This window comes from Phyllostomus hastatus, unplaced genomic scaffold (genome assembly GCF_019186645.2).
Source record: "Phyllostomus hastatus isolate PE091 unplaced genomic scaffold, TTU_PhHast_1.1 phas_scaffold_78, whole genome shotgun sequence".
Classification (NCBI taxonomy): domain Eukaryota; kingdom Metazoa; phylum Chordata; class Mammalia; order Chiroptera; family Phyllostomidae; genus Phyllostomus; species Phyllostomus hastatus.
The window spans coordinates 49,272,367-49,291,658 of record NW_025334041.1 but is presented as its reverse complement, the minus strand read 5'-3'; the positions used below and the strand labels follow the sequence as shown (position 1 = coordinate 49,291,658).

At 37.6% G+C, this 19,292-nt stretch overlaps 1 protein-coding gene across 2 annotated transcripts in view; it reads left to right on the top strand.

Moving 5' to 3' along the window:
* COG5 (component of oligomeric golgi complex 5) overlaps nucleotides 1-19,292 on the top strand; it is a 361,130-nt gene that overhangs the window by 291,764 nt on the left and 50,074 nt on the right. For both annotated transcript variants that reach the window (XM_045828077.1, XM_045828076.1), the window contains 3 exons: nucleotides 1,445-1,555; nucleotides 3,467-3,529; nucleotides 11,711-11,814. In XM_045828077.1, the coding sequence (XP_045684033.1) occupies nucleotides 1,445-1,555; nucleotides 3,467-3,529; nucleotides 11,711-11,814 (278 nt within the window). The remainder of the gene's footprint in view (nucleotides 1-1,444; nucleotides 1,556-3,466; nucleotides 3,530-11,710; nucleotides 11,815-19,292) is intronic.

The window sequence follows — 19,292 nt, the reverse complement described above, 5'->3', positions numbered from 1 at the left end:
TTTTAATAAAGCTGTGTTTAAAAATGTATAGAAAGAAGAATCCCCAGACTTCAAAGTTACTGACAGAAGCCCTGAGAACCTTGTGAAAACTGAAATTAAGATGGCTAAATTATATAAAGGAAATAGACTTCCAGGAAGTCCAGGAAGCTCAGAGAGTTCCAAAGAAGTTGGACCCAAGGAGGAACACACCAAGGCACATCATAATTACATTACCCAAGAGTAAAATGAAGGAGAGAATCCTAGAAGCAGCAAGAGTTAAGGGGACAGTAACCTATAAAGGAGTTCCCATCAGACTGTCAGCTGATTTCTCAAAAGAGACCTTACAGGCAAGAAGGGGCTGGAAAGAAATATTCCAAATCATGAAAGACAAGGACCTACACCCCAGATTGCTCTATGCAGCAAAGAAATCATTTAGAATGGAGGGGCAGATAAAGTGCTTCTCAGATAAGGTCAAGTTCAAGGAGTTTATCATCACCAAGCCCTTATTATATGAAATATTAAAGAGACTTATCTAAGAAAAAGAGGATAAAAAACATGTATAGTCAAATGACAGCAAACTCACAATTATTAACAACCACACCTAAAACAAAAACAAAATGAAACTAAGCAATCAACTGGAACAGGAATAGAACCACAGAAATGGAGATCACATGGAGGGTTAGTAACAGGGGAGTGGGAGGAGAGAGGGGGAAAAGGTACAGAGAATAAGTAGCATAGGTGGTAGGTAGAAAATAAACAGGGGAGGGCAAGAATAGTATGGGAAATGTAGAAGCTAAAGAACTTATGACACCTGGACATGAACTAAAGGGGTGGGATGTAGGTGAGAGAGGGTGTGCAGGGTGGAGGGGGATGGAGAGGGGAAAATGGGACAACTGTAATAGCATAATCAGTAAAATATATATTTTAAAAAGTAAATTAAAGGTCAGGAGTAGAAAGTTCTAATACCACTTTTAATCATCCATACTCATTATAATCTTAGGTAACTTCCTTTCTAAATTGTTCTTAATCTGTCAACATAAAAAATAAGAGGAATACCCTTTTTACCACTAATTTCATGGGAATAGTATGATGGCAACCAAATGTGCGTAGGATATCCGTTTATTTTTGTTCTCTCCTCCATCCCTTCTTCCTTGACAGTTGCCAGAAAGTATTCCCTAGGAGAACTGTGCTGTTGTATCAAAATATCAACCCTTCCTGTGCTTTTGGGTCACACCTGCCTCAGGAGTCCATCAGCGATGATATACTGATGAAGGATGTTCCTCCTGTGCAAACTTGTTTCCATATCCGTGGTCTTACCTCTACAGAGGTTCCTGCAGTGCCTACAGTCCAAAGCTTGACTTGAATATTTTCAGTTAACATTCTATCAGAGGGGCAGTGGTTCCCTCCCCCCAGTTAAATATGGACTATCATTTTAGTAATGTCTTTTTGTGTTGATATCTTACAGCTGTCCACACAAGGAGATGCCAGTCAGGTCATTGGGCCTCTTACTGAAGGGCAGAGAAGAAATGTGGCAGTCGTGAATTCCCTGTTTAGGTTGCACCAGTCAGTAACCAAGGTAACCTTTATCAGTATTTCACATTCATTTGTCTTAATTTCAAGTTTTTGTTTCTTCTTGTCTCAAAGTTAGACAGTTTATGAGTTATTTAATTTTGCAAAAGATTATAGTGAAAACATGATTGTAAAATAAGCTGAGGAATTAACTGTTTATAGTGTTTGACCCTGGCCTTTACTGTTTGACTTTTTGTCTATACATTTAGTTTAAAACACGTGAACTGTAGATTCTCAAGTTTGGTTGCTATAATCAATTTCATTAAACAAATGATTTAAGGGTAAATCATCTGTTTCATTCCCATTAAAAAGCATAATATGGTATCATGTGGTTGGTAGTAAATTATAGCAAAGCTAATTATAGTGAGAACTCTAAGCCCTCCAACATGTCAAAAAGCTTCCATTTTTGCACTAAAAATGAGAGGAGCTTCATTAAAACTGAATTGTTATAATATAATCACTGATGACTATTTTACAATATATATATATTCTTCTTGACAGTTTAAAAAAATGACTGAACTTTAACTTGTTTGCCTTGGTGTATTAGGTCTAAGATGAACAGTATTCATAATTACTAGGAAAGCACTTTCAGCCCATCTTTGACCTTTGAGTAGCTTGTGATTTCTCTCTATAAATCGTCTTCAAAGTATTTAGAAGGTGGGGAGATAAATATTTAGAAGCCTGAATATTGCTAAAGGTTAGATAATGCTCTTAAAATTTCACCTCTAACATGAGATTTAATATGCTAAAATGTATTTTAGAGAAATTATGTGACTATTATTTACTTACTAAACTTTTTAACAAGTCCTTTTATCAAGTAGGGGTTTCTAAAAATATACATTTCACACATTAAGCAAAATATACTTTAAAGAGTTATTATTAGCCCTCACTGGTGTGGCTCAGTGGATTGAGTGGTGGCCTGTGAACCAAGGGGTCACCAGTTTGATTCCGAGTCAGGGCACATGTCTGGGTTGCTGACCAGGTCCGCAGTAGGGGAAGTATGGGAGGCAACCACACATTGATGTTTCTCTCCTTCTCTTTCTCCTTCCCTTCCCCTTTCTAAATAAATAAATAAATAAATAAATAAATAAATAAATAAATAAATAGCTGTTATCAAGTGAATCTCAGAAAAATAAATAGCAAACAAAAATAAATAAAAACAATGAACGATGTATTTTCCATTTTCTTTATTAGCCCAAAGCACCTTGAACAATGAAAGGTGGTGTTTATTTAACCTGATTTAAATGTCTCTATTGATACTTTCACAATTTTCATAATGTTTGTATTGATTTGTAAAAAGGGAAATGTTTGACATTTGTATTTTTTAAATGTTGAAAATTACAGTCACCTAGAAAAGTTAATTTTTTAAAAGAAATATGTAAATATGGCTTTAGACTGACCTTTCCAAGTTGAAACTTTATCATTAAAATCTATGTAGAGTGAATAAAAGGAAGCTAGCTCTTAACATTCTTTTTTAAAAGATTTTATTTATTTATTTTTAGAGAGAGGGGAAGGGAAGGAGAAAGGGAGAGAAACATCAATGTGTGGTTGCCTCTTGTGCACCCCTCCTACTGGAGACCCAGCCTGCAACCCAGTCATGTTCCCTGACTGGGAATCGAACTGGTAACCCTTTGGTTTTCAGGTCAGTGCTCAGTCCACTGAGCCACACCAGCTAGGGTCAAGAATTCTTAACATTTGATTATTTAAGTATATGTTTGCTTGATATAAGAAGATATTTTCAACTGTTTAACCAATAAATACTAATGAGTTTTTAAGACATTTATGAGATGCTTTAAAATAATGATACTGTTTTATATGTGGCTTGTGGAAATAGCTTTATCATATTATGGTCAAAATTAGTATTTATAAAAATAGATAGCTTAAGCAAAAGTATAACCAGATCAAAACTTTGTTTTAGGTGGTTTCCACTCAGAGCTCATTCCCACCAGCAGCTGAGCAAACTATAATTTCAGCACTAAAGGTAAAATAATTTAATTTAATCTTTGAGTCTGTAGATCAAAGTGGATTTTAGAATTATTTGTTTGGATGGGTGGGAGATATCACATTTTAAAAATAATTCAGAATCCTTTACGTATACCAAAGGTAGAATGTTGATATTTATCCTAAAGAGGAAGATACATGTATGTTTTCTAGTATTTTCTAGAATTTAAAAATAGACTCTGTTGGTCTACAGATTGTATTCTACTTACAATAATTGTACAATAAGCAAGAGAAGCAAAAAAATTCACTGTATTTTAAGGCAACAGAGCCCAGGATTATCCTAGTAAAGCAGTGCTTCTCCACCAGGTTGATTTAACAGTTTCTGAAGGGAGAGGAGTGCTTCTGGTGCCAGGGGTGCTGTGACACATTCTGCAGTGGAGAGGACAGCTCCTACAACAATGAATTATGGAGCCCAGAGGTCAATAGTGCCAAGGCTGAGAAACTCTAGTGTGTGTCTATAAGGTGTGAAACCAGGGTAAATTCCCTCCCCCTCTTTTTAAAATAAATTAACATAAATATTCCCCCTTTCTACTACAAGGAAATTTAATGAAGAATAATGTTGATATGAGATTCTGAGTCATATGTAGTTTACATTAGTAACCCTTTTTTAAAAAAGCAAATCATTCAGTCTTATGATAGTAATAGATATCCTTTAACATCTGCTACTTGCCAGTCACATGCAATCTGTTGAAACATTACAGCAACGGAAGTACAAAATTTGTGTATTTTTATTCCCATTTTATAGAACTTACAAATAATAACTTGCTCAAAGTCACTGTAGCTGGTAAACCCAGACCTCACTGACTCAAAAGAGTCATGTCTACTGTGCTTTGGCACTATCATTCATTCATTCATTCATTTACTAAATAAGTAAGACCATATGGTAAAGACTGTGGAGCCAAATGACCTTTATATGCATCTTATTTTAACTGTTAACTAGCTGTATCACCTTCAGACAAGTTAATAAGTTTTCACTTGCCTTGATTTCCATCTATAAAATGGTATAATATACCAACACAAAGATAATTCATGTCAACTATGATTATATTGCTAAGTTTATATTTAGATTGGATTTAAATCACTTGGGTAGAGTTATAAAGAGACAGAGAGACAGAGACACACACAGAGAGACCACCAATAAACTCTAGTGAGAAACATTTATATTCAGAGAGTAAAGAGCACACAATGAAAGAGAGTAAGAAGGAAAATTGGGAGAGGACAGTGTCAAAAATCTTAAAGGAAAAGGGAACTTCTGAGGTCAAATACTGTCCATAAGTGACCTTGGTGGGGGTTTAATGGGCCCCAAAACTTAAGGACACTAAATTCAGATATGAGGGTAAGAGGAGATGGTCTGTGTTCCCCCAACATATGGAAAGTGTTCTTGGATGTTTTCCCTATCTTTTTCCTTTGCCCACTGTGCTCATCTTGTGATGATAAAATATTATTAAAACTGCCACAATTAAGTAATTACCTTCAGTAAGAATTGTCTAATTTATTGATGAACATAAAAAAATGAAAACACTATAAAATCAGGTGAGTATGACAAACCAAAGGGTCTTAATATTCTTGCTCTCAAACAGGAAATATATGCAATTTTCTTTTCTATAGTTCCACGTTTTTTCCTTATGTTCTAGCAATAGCTGTCAAACATTTTTTGATTACTACCCAAGATAAATTTTACTTTGTCACCCCATACATAATACATATGCATTTAAAAACGCGTGCGCACACAGGTAATTGTATATATATAGACTATACATCTGTGCACATTTCCATAATTAAAATGAAGGTTTCACAAAACAAATACTTTGTCTTATTTTTTGCAAGAGACTGTGTTATTTTCCATACTCACATATTACTTTTTAAAACATTCTGCCCTGGCTGGTGTAGCTCAGTGGATTGAGTGCAGGCACATACCTAGGTTGTGGGCTGGGTCCCCAGTAGGGCGCGCACAAGAGGCAACCACACATTGATGTTTCCCTCTTTCTCCTTCCCTTCCCCTCTCTCTAAAAATAAATAAAATCTAAAAATAAAAAATAAAATATTCTGATAGTGATTCACTAAACAGATTATTTGGCCCCTAATGATCACAACTCATATTTTAAGGAAGTTATTCTATACGTTAAGACAGAGTATCTACATTTTGCCTGATGATTAAAACTTCCTAGACAAGTTAAAAATGGAAATTTGTCAGAGACTAATTCAGTATAGGGTGGATTCTCTGAATCTGTATCATAACATACAACAAAGGTTGTTCCTAGTATTAATCACTTTGGGTTGGAAATTGAGGTCAGTGCAGGGAAATTGCCTTGATCTTAGGCTCCAGCCCTCACTCTGAGGTTTGCCCACCAGAACCAGTGTCTCATGTGCTTGGGTACTGTGCTTTGCTGAAGTAGCACCAGTTTTGCCTTTGAGAACTGGGTCAGAGAAGATTAGCAGTTAGTTCAAGGCCATCTTGCAGTGGCCCTGACAGTAAGAGACTTAATTGCTTATCAATGAAAGTTTTACCTTGCTTTTCAGTTAAATCTTAAAATTCATTGATATAGTAAGTAAAAAAACTAACAAAACCCACTGACTTTAAAAAAAGAGTTTCATAAAAATTCACTTCATAAAATTGTAGGAAACTTACTACATCACTTTGAATTACGAACAAAATGATATGATGCCTAAATGACAGCAGCCCAAGAACCGAAAATTTGTATGTTTTTATCATTTAATAGAGAAGATATTAAACTTACTTATTTACTGAAAATATAGGTAAAGACACCTGATAGTCTTTTCTTCTCTATCATGTTGAGATTTTTTCCTAAAAATAAAGGTTACTTTAGGCTTAAAGCTCAACATCTTGTGTTACAAGCATTATTCGATGTGTCATGAATTGCATAGTTACTGAGTATGCACTTGATGTCATTTCTTTATAACCCCCTTGGCTATTAGTACCATTTAAACACCTTGGCCCAGTAATTCTGATCCATTTATTACTGTGATTATCAGGTATACATAGGGATTATATTACTAAGTTTAAATATGACAACTCTTCATTTCTCCCTTATTGTGAAGGTTTGATGTTCTGTATGATTGAATATTCCAGATTGCTGAGGCTTCAATATTTTTGTACTGTTAATTATTTTAGGTAAATCTTTTAAAAATGTATGACACAATTCCCTGCTTTGTAAAGAGCTTCTAAAATGTAAGTTAGTCTCCTTCCTCAGTTTCCTCTGATAGTTATTAATCCTCTAACCGTCCTCAAAATGAAGGCATCCCCAAGGTGCCCTCTTCTCTTTTTGCTTTATATTTTCTCTGAGTGGGACCCTTCATCCAGCTATAAAGTTTTCTGGGTAAACCATCATATTACATGCAAACAGAGACAGTTTTATTTCTTGCTTTCTGGCCTTTATGCCTGCTTTTTAATGCCTTGTTTCACTGGCCATGGCCTCCAGTACAGTCTTCACTGGGGCTAGCGAGAGTGGACCTTGCCGACGGGGGCAGCATTCAGTGTTGGGCTGTGTGAGGTATGAGGTTAGCTGTAGGGGTTTTTTAGATAGTGTTTATCAGAGTAAGCAAGATTCCTTCTATTTTTAGTTTACTGAAACTTTTTTTATTGTAAATGGTATTGTTTCAGTGAGTAGCTTTTTCTGTATCTACTGAAGTGATCATATGTTTTTACTCCTTTATTCTGTTAATAAAATACAGGAACTTATTTTCAAATATCCAACCAACCTTGGTCATGATGTATTACCCTTTTTATGTATTCCTGGATTTGATTTACCTAATTTTTATGAAAGATGTTTGTATCTATAATCATAAGGGTTATTGGTTTATAGTTTTCTTGAAATTCTTTGTTTGGTTTTCATATAAAGGTAATACTGGCCTCACTAATTAGGTTTGGAAATGTTTCCCCCCTCTTCTGTTTTCTGGAAGAATTTGTGTAGAATTTGTACTGTTTCATCCTTTAAATACGTAGTAGAATTCACCAGTAAAGCCATCTAGTTCTGTAGTTTTCTTTGTAGCAATAGAAAGTTTATGACTACACATTTAATTTGTTTAATAGATAAAGAGTTATTCAGATTATCTATTGAGTGAGCTTTCATACTTTGTGACTTTCTAGATGTTTGTATATTCTTCTAAGTTCTCTAATGATCAGAATTATGGACATGATATTCTCATAGTCCTTTTGATGTCTTTAGGACCTATAGTGATAACCTCTTTTTCACTTTTTATATTGATTTGTACTCTCCTTTTTTTCTTCATTAGTATATAAGGGGTTTATCAATTTCATTGATCTTTTCAAAGAACCAACTTTTGGCTTTATTAATTTTCTCTATTGTTTATGTTCCTATTTCATTGGTTTCTATTTTTGTCTTTTTTATTTCCTTCTGATTACTTTGTATTTTCTCTGACTTTTTAAAAAAATAATTTTGAGACCATATAACATTGATTTTTAGACCTCTTCTTCCCCAAAATAAACATTTAAAGTTGTCAATTTCCTTTAGAGCATGATAGAAATAAACAGATAAGATTTCAAGAAGAACGATTGGTCCCTGGCTGGCATAGCTCTGTGGATTGAGTGCGGGCTGCGAACCAAAGTGTTGCAGGTTTGATTCCCAGTCAGGGTACATGCCTGGGTTGCAGGCCATGACCCCCAGCAACTGCACATTGGTGTTTCTCTCTCTCTCTTTCTCCCTCCCCTCCAAAAATAAATAAATAGAATCTTTAAAAAAAAAAAAGAAGAAGAAGGGTTGGTTTCCTACTGTGGTATAAAGGAGTGAGTACTAACTACACATCCTCTTACAAATAAGTATGGAAAAAAATACCCAAAATGAAACAAACAAAAAGTCTGTTGGAGGGCTGTGGAGGTGAAAGAGAAGCAGATAGTTTTAGAGGGTGTGAGATCTAGAGCAGGCAACATGGAGAGTGTGTTTTCCGTTTTTTGTTTTTGTGACTCGGCTCTAAGAGTGACTACAGTCACGGGAGAGGCAAGGCTGGTTGGCTCAAACTTGGAGAAAAAAACAAAACAAAACCTGCAGATTTTCAGGTCATAGGAACAAGGGGAAAGAGCTGCTGGAAAGTGATAGGCAAACCACAGAAAGGAGAGAGCCAGGGGAGAGAAATATCTGGTTCTCTGTTCCAGCTCACCACTAGTCTTAATTTGACTCATCAACCATGCACGTACAGAACAAATGAAAAGTGATTTTTGTAAGTAAGTCTTAAAGAACTGAATTGAGATGTAAGGCATGGGCAACTACAGGTGTGTCAGTGTATGAACTGGGTCTAATCAAGCTAATGAACTGCTAAAGAAACATCAACACTCTTAGGAGCAATATTTTAAAATACTGTGTATGCAATATCCAGAATATATTAAAAATCACTACATATACAAAAAGCTAGAAAATGGTGTCATTCTCATGGGAAAAGATAATCAACATCTGTCTGAGACAGGATAGTGAGAAGCTAGAAAAATTCCTTGGAAAGTGGAATAGGGAAGCTGAGGCTGACAGCTCAACACAATGGAGGAGCAATTTACAGTTGTTGGATTGGACAGGATATGAAAGGGTTAATGCCCATGGCAGGCGCCAAAGAAAACTGCAAGCTAAGCAACCACCAAAATCTTCCTAAGTGGTCAGCCATTCTCAGTGTGCCACAAAGACTACAGCACCCAATCTGCATAAAACATGGCAAGCCTACCCCACCCAGATGTATAAAAAATACCTACTCCCAGCTCTACTCCAGGCCACGACTTCTCTGGCCCCCCTACTCTGGACCAGAGAATCTCTCCTGGAAGCACAACCCCAGTAAAATCCTGTTTTTGCCCCCTTTGTGGCTGATTTGACTTTCTTACTCAGTGGAAAAATTTTGTAACAGTCACGTACACATCATCATCAGGGTAGAAGGCCCCCAGTGCCTGGCAGGGGGCAGGACTGGGAAAACAAGAACCTCACCCCCAGGATAACTTCTCCTCCCTTGGCCTCTCCTCCCTGGAGGTAACATCTAGGCCTCGGTTGTATTTAAGCTCCAGGCCCAGAAAAGCAGCAGAACCAGGTGGGCAGTGCCAGGACCAACTGCAATGACTAAAGAACCCCTGCCCTGTGACTGACCAATCAGGAGACCATGACCCTGAAAGGACACATCTGGAGAAGTGATAAATATTCTGTTGAAACCCTCCCCCTGAGTCATCCCCTAGGATTCCCACCTGCAAGAAGAGAAAAAGCCTGAAGACAAAGGACACTGTGTACTCTCCCTCTGGGGAGCAACCCCTGCCATTCCTTTTTCTGCTGTCTTCCCCGACTTTTTTCTTCACAGGCACACTTCTCAAAGGGCAGCTGGCAGCTCGTCCCAGGTCAATCCCCAGAACCTCTCCCCAAATCCCCCTTTTCTCTGACTGCCCAGTGAGCTAAGGCAGCCCAGCCTAGGCTCTCCTGTTGCTTTTTCTATGCCAAGCCTTTCCTTGTCTTACTGTCCCCATCTTTAATAAATGTGTCCTCATAGTCACCTGGACTTGTGTTGTGAAATCTTTCCTACAGAAGTCAAAAACCCACACACTACAGCTGGCCCTAGGCAGCCCCTCTCAGGGCCAGGCCCCTGTCTGGTAATGTGTCTACCCTGAGATGACCTGACTCTATACTTATCAGGCAAGAACATCAATGAGGTAAAGAAAAAAGTTCTAATAATAGAAAAATAGTAGGAAATCTCATTATAATAATTAAAAATATGAAAGAAAACAAATGGAAATTTGATTCTCTTTTCAAAGTGTCTTCCATCCTATCTTCTCATCCCTATTTCTTCTGCCTCTGATTTGGTTCAGGTGCCCACCGTTTTTGCATTTATATAGCCACTGAGACCTCCTGCCTTTAGTCTGACATATCCTGTCTCAATTCACAAGGGTTTTTCCCAAATTCAAACCTTTAACCACTTTTTTCCATTGCTTACAACCCATCATTGGTTTCCCTCGACCATCGGGATAAACTCCCAACTCTGTAGCATCCTACACAGAGTATGTCTGCTGCCTGGCTCTCTTCCACCTAGGTAGGCACCTCACGGGATCTGTGTTTACTGCATGCAGTTCCCCAAATGCATCAGCTATCCCAGGCTCCTCTGCCTTTAGCGTAAGCTCTCCTATCCCCACCCTGTGCCAAGTGGTTCTTAACCTATTTGTCCTTCGAAATTAAGTTCAAGGAACACTTTTGTTTTTCACATTCTCTCACTATGAGTTGGAGGTCTCTTTTATCAGCACTTTGTAGAGCACTGATAATCACTATAACTCGTTTTCTGTTGTCACTGGATTGTGAGCTCCTCAAGGCCTAGAGATGACACTTAGGAATTTAATGAATAAGGGTCTTATTTAAACTTTTCTCTTTGGTTGAAATCATTTGTAGGAGCCAAAGCCATCCATCTTCATTCTGTGTATAATCATTATTGAAACCCTTAACTAAGACCTACAGTCTTACATAACCTAACCAATCATTATACCTCACTGTAGAATAGTTTCTCAGTCTTAGCACTGTTGACATTTTAGTTCTTTGTTATGGGGATTGTCCCGTAGGATGTCTAGCAGCATCTCCATCCTCTACCCACTAGATGCTAAAAGTAAAACCCTCACACTCCCCAGTTCTAACAATCAAAAAGTGTCTCCAGACATTTTCAGATGAGGAAACAAAATTTTCCCCAGTTGAGAATCACTACTGTGAAATTCTAAATTGAAACCTAATTCAGGAAGTCTTTAACTGTTCTGCCCTATAAGAATCACCACTATATTATATTCACTCTGGTTACAAGCATATGATGTCGTTCCAGTTGTGCAGAATCAGTTTTGGTCTTAACTCATTCCTCAGAAGTTTAAAAAAAGATGTGTTCATTTGATCTTTACTTCATAGTAGCACTACTCCTCTCTTTTTCCTTTTTCCAGGGGCTCATTTGACTATTAAACTTTTGAAAATATGAGAGGAGTGGGAAGTTAAAATTTTTTAGTGCCATCTACAAATGTAAACTTTAAAAGTCGTTTTTGACAGCAGGTAGGAAGAGTACCGGACTTCTGTTGAGTTATTACAGTTAAACTGTATATAGTTTGAATTTGACATGATATAAAAACTTTTAGTCAAAATGCTTCTCATATTTCTTTGTTAGTCTTTAATTTTGCCTGTACTTCCTTTTTTCTTCTTTTCAGACGATCCATGTTCTAATGGGAAATGCGGTGCAGCCCTTACTGACTTCAGTGGCAGATGCTATAGAGGCCATAATCATCACCATGCATCAAGAGGATTTTTCTGGGTAATAACTTCAAAACAGATTTTTCACTAACCTTTACTGCATTTGATTTTCATTTTCTTCTCCACTCCTACTCCCTACATTCTTCTGACATCTGGGGCTTGTTCCTCTTGACAGGGTTAGCCTCCAGCCTTATCCTACTTTATTCATTGTGATCATGATTAGCAGACGAAATTGTTTTCAGTTGCTGTTTTCATCATCTCTCCTATCATTGCATTGAAACATAGAATCATTCATGTCTACAGGACTCAGCTTGGCATTGCAGAATCTTTGTAGTCTGTACCATCTTACTTTTCCCATTTTATCTCTGTCTTTACTTTTCACAAATACCTTGTACTTGAACTCTGGCATAGGCATGGTATTTCTTATATAAAATCCAAATCCTGCTCTGGCTTTGAGGGCAGGCTCCTGCCCAACCCCTCTCAGAGTGACTTTCCTTTCTCAGAGTTTTGTGACAGTCTAACCTGGTCATATCACACCCAGCCATAAACATTTTTATATTACTCCATAGCTATTCCATATGTATACTGCTTATCCACATTATATTATCTTGAGAATAAGAATCGTAGTTCCTGCAGTGTTTACTGCAGTCTTTTTTAAGCCAAGTAAAATGGTTTTGACTTGGTGTATTAGGAAGCTGTTCACGGAGAATTTGGAATAGTTATTGTCAATGTAAGACAATAAAATATAAACAATTTTTATAAAAATGCATTTGAGAATTTTTATAAAAATGCATTTGAGCCCTGCCCAGGGTGGCTCAGTTGGTTGGAGCATTGTCCCATACATCAAAAGATTGGGGGTTTGATTCCTGGTCAGATTGCGTACCTAGGTTTTGTGTTTGATCCCTAATGGGGTGCCTTATGAGTCAGCCAGTCAATGCTTCTCTCCCACCACATTGATGCTTCTTTCTTTCTCTTTCTCCCTGTCTCTCTAAAATCAACAAACATATGAAAACAATATATATTTTTTAAATTTTATTTGAGCCAAGCAGAGGATACAACTGAAAGTAAGATCTCTACAGACTGAGATAAATGCTCCCAAGAATAACAGTTTGCAATTTCTTTTATGTATTTGAAATTATGTAGGGAACTTAAGGAAGATTACATGAAGGTGGCAGGAAGGAACTTGGGGAGGGGATTGCAGAGTAGTTAAGATTATGTGCTCTCTTGAGGGGTCTGAAAAGAGAGCAGTTCAAAGGTGTGTTAACCTAAGTGCACAGTAACAATGGGCAGGGCTTGCTTAAAGCAAAAGTAAACCTTTCACTACAGTTATAAGCCCAGGGTATGACTACCCACTGAAATCTGCCCAGTTAGGAACTTATTATCATTTTACTCTATGATACATACTATTTTCCATTGAATGCCTTTTTTTATCCACATTATTCACAAATGCTTAAGGTGATTTTAAAAAAACACACTCTAGAGTTAAACATTTAAATACTAAATATAAGTGTATATTTTATATTCCTAGTTTACATTTAGTTACTATTTTTGAACTGTCTTATTTCTCTTTATATTCATGTTGTTTAAAAAAATAGTCTATTAAATTTCTAGCCACAAGTCTGTGAAAAATTTGTGTGGCTATTGCACTCTCTTTTAATTTTTTAAATCATTTATCATTTCATTTACAATATATCTTTTGAAGGGTGATAAGGTTAACCTATATTTTTAATAATGGTAAGAATCTTAGCACAGAAGGGTAAAGTGGATTCTGCAAAAAGATGCTATCATATTTGGATACAGGACTGTAAAATTGCTGATACCAGTATCTGGGAGGACATGAACTTTGTTTAATTGTGATATGAAAGGTTCCAGCTAGACTAATCATAAGTGCCTCTGAAAAGGAAGCAAAAACAAGGTGAATTTTAAGGCTTATTTTATTAAAGTGGTCATATATTTACTTCAGTAATTATATTAGTGAGCCAAACTAGTGCCTACAAATAACACCTTAAACATTAAAAGTTGGTTTCCCAAATAGGTATGTTCCTACTAGTTTGCCTAAATACTGGTGAGCCAGTTTGGTTCTTTAACTACTGTGGTTGCCGAGAGTTTGAAGCATTATTTTACAGTGTATAACATCTGTATTTTTTCCCCCAAATGTCTTTGATGGTTCCATTTCAGCTCTCTCATGTACAGCAGACATTTGAGATTCTACCGAAGTCATTTTCCGTATATGACAGTATAGGACTATGGGCACTGTTGCTTTATACTGTATTTAAGTGTTGCTCCTATCACCCTGACCGGTGTGGCTCAGTGGTTTGGGCACCACCTCGTGGACTGAAAGATTGCTGGTTTGATTCCAGGTCAAAACCCATGCCTGGGTTTTGGGCCAGATAACCCTGTAGGGGACGTGTAGGAGGCAACTGACTGATGTGTCTCTTTCTCCTTCCCTTCCTCTCTCTCTAAAAATAAATAAGTAAAATCTTTTAAAAAATAAAATATTGCGTTTGCAGCAATAATGTTCCCACATTTCTTTTCTGGAATATTGTTATTAATAATTCTGATATGTCATGTCATCTATGTGTGGCTTACATGAAATGTAAAGTTAAATTAAACTACTCAAGAAGTAGGCATCACTTTCATAATAGGGCTAGCCTCCACAATTGGGACACAATTGGGAAAGCAAAAGTGGATGCATGCCCTTCTAAGCCCTCTGCAATTATTCTAGGTAAAAGGAATAAATCAGGTTAACCTTCTAGGCCAACCTTACCTGTAGTGTGGTTCCAGAATTCCTTGCTATTTAAAAAGTTGTCCTCAACATGGTTTCCTGGTAGTTGAAATCAATTTAATAGGACCACTGTGTGTAACTAGAGCTTAAAATATAAATGATTGACTTAGTACATTGATTGAAATTCTTTCATTTAATATAAAATGACTTGTGTTTAATTACTGTGAATGGGGGAGGGAAGGCAGTAAAGTAGGAACACCATGGGTCTTTGAAGTGATGGATGAGGGAGGGAGAGTTACACACACACACAGAAGGTGACTACCACTTGTCAGATGCCCTTGTAGTCTGTCTTCAGCTTCTGCATGAAGGCTCTCGACGTAAAGACTCTTACATTTCTGCACTACTTCCTACTGTACCTTATCAGTGGAGAATCTCTTATTAAAAGTTTTGGCATAATTTGGAAAATTAAGCTTTAATAATTGCCAAGCATGTTTTGTATTCTGGTAAATTTAAATCAAGCTTCTAGTCCAGATGAGAATTAATCATATATATTTCAAGATTCTGTATAATAGGTCATTTTAATTACATCAAAACATGCTTACGGAACTTGTTTAGTATGTTCTTTTCTAATCCAGGAAATCACTTCTACTAATCAGATTAAAATTCTAGGAACAATCCTCCAGAGTAGTATCAATATAACAATAGTGCCTTTGATAAGGCATAAGAAGATATGACAGAAATTGGCAGCCTTTTCCCCTCAGTCTCCACATCTATGCCAACACATGTTTGCTGATTTATTAATGACAGCCATTCTGACAGGCGTGAGGTGATATCTCATTGCGGTTTTAACGTGAATTTCTCTGATGATTAGTGACCTTGAGCATCTTTTCATATGTCTATTGGACATCTGTATGTCCTCTTTGGAGTAATGTCTGTATAGGTTCTGTGCTCGGTTTTTTTAATCCTCACCTGAAGACATTTTTTCATTTATTTATTTGGAGAGAGGTGAAAGGAGAAAGGGAGGGAGAGAGGGAAACATTGATACAAGAGAGAAGCATTGATTGGTAGCATGGTGTATTCACACAGACTGGGGATCTTTCACATCGAGGGATCCCATATACCCAGATCCAGGACTGAACCTGCAGCCTAAGTACATGCCCTGGCTGGGAATCTAACCCACAACCTTTTGAATACAGGATGATGCTCCAACCACCTGAGCCACCCTGACCAAGGCATTTGTTGTTTTTTTCTCTACCAGATTGTTTGTGTTTTTGGTATTAAGTTGTGTAAATTCTTTATAAATTTTAGATAGCAACCCCATATCTGATGTGTCATTGGCAAATATCCTCTTCCATTCAATAGGTTGTCTTTTGATTTTGTTGATGTGCAAAAACATTTTATATACTCCCATTTATTTATTTTGTTTTTGTTTCCCTTATCCAAAGATATGTATCAAAAAGATTGCTCAAAGAAATGTCAGGGATTTTACTGCCCATATTTTCTTCTAAGAGTTTTATGATTTTCACTATTACATTTAGGTCTTTTGTCCATTTTGAATTTATTTTGTATGTTGTGTAAGTTGATGATCTAGTTTCATTTTTTGCATATATCTGTCCTGTTCTCCCAAGACCATTTATTAAATAGACTGTCTTTACCCCCATTGTATGTTCTTGCCTCTTTTGGAATGTATTAATTGACCATATAGGTATGGGTTTATTTCTGGGCTCTCCATTCTATTCCATTGATCCATGTGTCCATTTTTTATGATAGTACCATGTGTTTTGATAATGCAGCCTTGCTGTGGCCTGTACATTCACTGCTGCATTACGTAAGAGTGGTGAAAGTGGACATTCTGGTCTTGTTCCTGATCTTAAGGAAAATGCTTTCAGTTTTGCCTTGTTGAATATGACGTTAGCTCTGAATTTGTTATAAATGGCCTTTACTATTTTGAGATATATTTCCTCTGTTCCACTTTCCTTAGAGTTTTTTTTTTATCAAAAAATGGATTTTATCAAATACTTATTCTTCATCTATTCATATGGGCATATGATTTTTATCCATTTTGTTTATGTGGTGTTTCACATTGATTGATTTGTGGATATTGAACTAACCTTGCATCTTAGGAATAAATCTCACTTGATCATGATGTAGGATCTTTATAATATTATTGCTGATTTGATTTTCAAATATTATGTTGAGGAGTTTTGCATCTATGAGAATCAGGGATATTGGCCTAATTTTTTTCTCTTTTAATTTCTTTATCTGTTTTTTAAATATATTTTATTGGTTATGCTATTACAGTTCTCCCATTTTCCCCCTTCACTCCCCTCCACCCTGTACACCCTCTCCCACCCATATCCCCCCATTTAGTCATGTCCATGTGTCATACTTATAAGTTCTTTAGCTTCTACATGTCCCATACTATTCTTACCCTCCCCCTATCTATTTTCAACCTACATTCTATGCTACTTATTCTCTGTACTTTTCCCCCCTCTCTCCTCCTCCCACTCCCCTGTTGCTAACCCTCCATGTGATCTCCATTTCTGTGGTTCTGTTTCTGTTTTAGTTGTTTGCTTAGTTTCTTTTGGTTTTGCTTTAGGTATGGTTGTTAATAATTGTGAGTTTGCTGTCCTTTCACTATACATGTTTTTTCTTTATCTTCTTTTCTTAGATAAGTCCCTTTAACATTTCATAAAATAAGGGCTTGGTGATGATGAACTCCTTTAACTTGACCTTATGTGAGAAGCACTTTATCTGCCCTTCCATTCTAAATGAGAGCTTTGCTGGATAGAGCAATGTGGGATGTAGGTCCTTGTCTTTCATGACTTGGAATATTTCTTTCCAGCCCCTTCTTGCCTGTAAGATCTCTTTTGAGAAATCAGCTGACAGTCTGATGGGAACTCCTTTGTAGGTTACTGTCCCCTTATCTCTTGCTGCTTCTAGGATTCTCTCCTTTGTTTTTACCTTGGCTAATGTAATTATGATGTGCCTTGGTGTGTTTCTTCTTGGGTCCAGCTTCTTTGGGGCTCTCTGAGCTTCCTTGACTTCCTGGAAGTCTATTTCCTTTGCCAGAATGGAGAAGATCTCCTTTATTATTTGTTCAAATACGTGCTCAATCTGTTGCTTTTCCTCTTCCCCTTCTGGTACCCCTATAATTTGGACGCTGCAACAATTAAAGATGTCCTAGAGGTTCCTAACCTTCTCCTCATTTTTTTGAATTCTTATTTTTTCATTCTTTCCTGTTTGGTTGTTTTTTTTCTTCCTTCTGATCCACTGTATTGTTTTGAGTCCCAGTTTCCTTCCCTTCACTATTGGTTCTCTGTGCATCTTCCTTCATCTCTTTTATGGTAACCTGCATTTTTTCATGTAATTTGCCCCCCAAATCCACGAATTCCGTGAGCTCCCTTATCACCAGTGTTTTGAATGGTGCATCTGATAGATTGGCTATATCTTGGTCGCTCAAAAGGATGAGTCCTGGGGCATTGATCTGTACTTCTGTTGGAGACATGTCTCTCTCTCTCTCTCCCCTTTTTTTTTTGAGGGGGGGGTCTGGTCGCTCTTGTTACGGTGAGGGGCGGAGCCTTGGGTATTCACTGGGGCTGGGCACCCCAGTCGCTAGATTGTGATGTTGTATGTGGGGGTGGGGGCCAGGGCGGGAGGGAACAATGGCGGTAGCTCCACTCTCCAGCGACCTCAGTAACCCCTCTGGGATTCTGGGTTGCGCGCTCTGCCCTGGTCCACAGTGCCACCTCACTGGGTCCGCCAGCCGCCGCTTGCATACTCAGGGTCCACCGCTGCAATCTTGCGCATCCCAGAAGGCTCACACGCTCCCAGTTGCCTTATGTGCCCAGTTCTCCCCGATCTCTGCGTGCCGCGACCCGTGTCTGGCTGCCTGTCTCCGCTCCTCCTACCGGTCTGGATGAACAGGTCTACTTCAACTTCTTGGCTGTCCGACTTCCATTCGGATAAATTCTCTGTCAGTTCTGGGTGTTATTCTGCCTCTAAATTGTTGTTATTCTAATCTTTGTTGTGCGTGGAGGTACGGTGCACCCACCTATGCCTCCATCTTGCCGGAAGTCCTCTTTATCTGTTTTTTTAAAGATTTTTTTCTAGACATGTTTTTCTTTCCTTCTTTCTTTTTTCTCTCTTTCTTTCTCTCTTTCTCTCTTTCTCAAGATTGTTGTTCAAGTACAGTTTACTCCCATCCCAGCCCAACCCCCAGCCCTCCCCACTTCCCTCCTGTTACCACCCCCTTGTTTTTGTCCATGTGTCCTTTATACTTGTTCCTGTGAACCCTTCCCCTTTTCCCCTGAAATTTCCTCCCCTCTCCCCTCTGGTCACTGTCAGCCTGTTCTCTATTTCAGTGTCTTTGGTTATATTTTGCTTGTTTCTTTGTTCTGTTGATTAGGTTCCTCTTAAAGGTGAGATCCTATGGTATTTGTCTTTTACCACCTGGATTATTTCATTTAACATAATCCTTTCCAGTTCCATCCATGCTGCCCAAAAGGGTAGGAGCTCCTTCTTTCTTTCTGCTGCATAGAATTCCATTGTGTAAATGTCCCATAGTTTTTTGATCTGTTCACTTCTTGATGGGCATCTAGGTTGCTTCCATACTTGGCTAATGTAAATTTTGATGCTGTGAACACTGGGGTGCATAGGTTCTTGTGGATTGGTGTTTCAGGGTTCTTAGGATATAATCCTAGCAGTGGAATTGCTGGGTCAAAAGGCAGATCCATTCTTAGTTTTCTGAGAAAATTGCATACTGTTTTCCATAGTGGTTGTACCAGTCTGCAATCCCAACAACAGTGCACTAG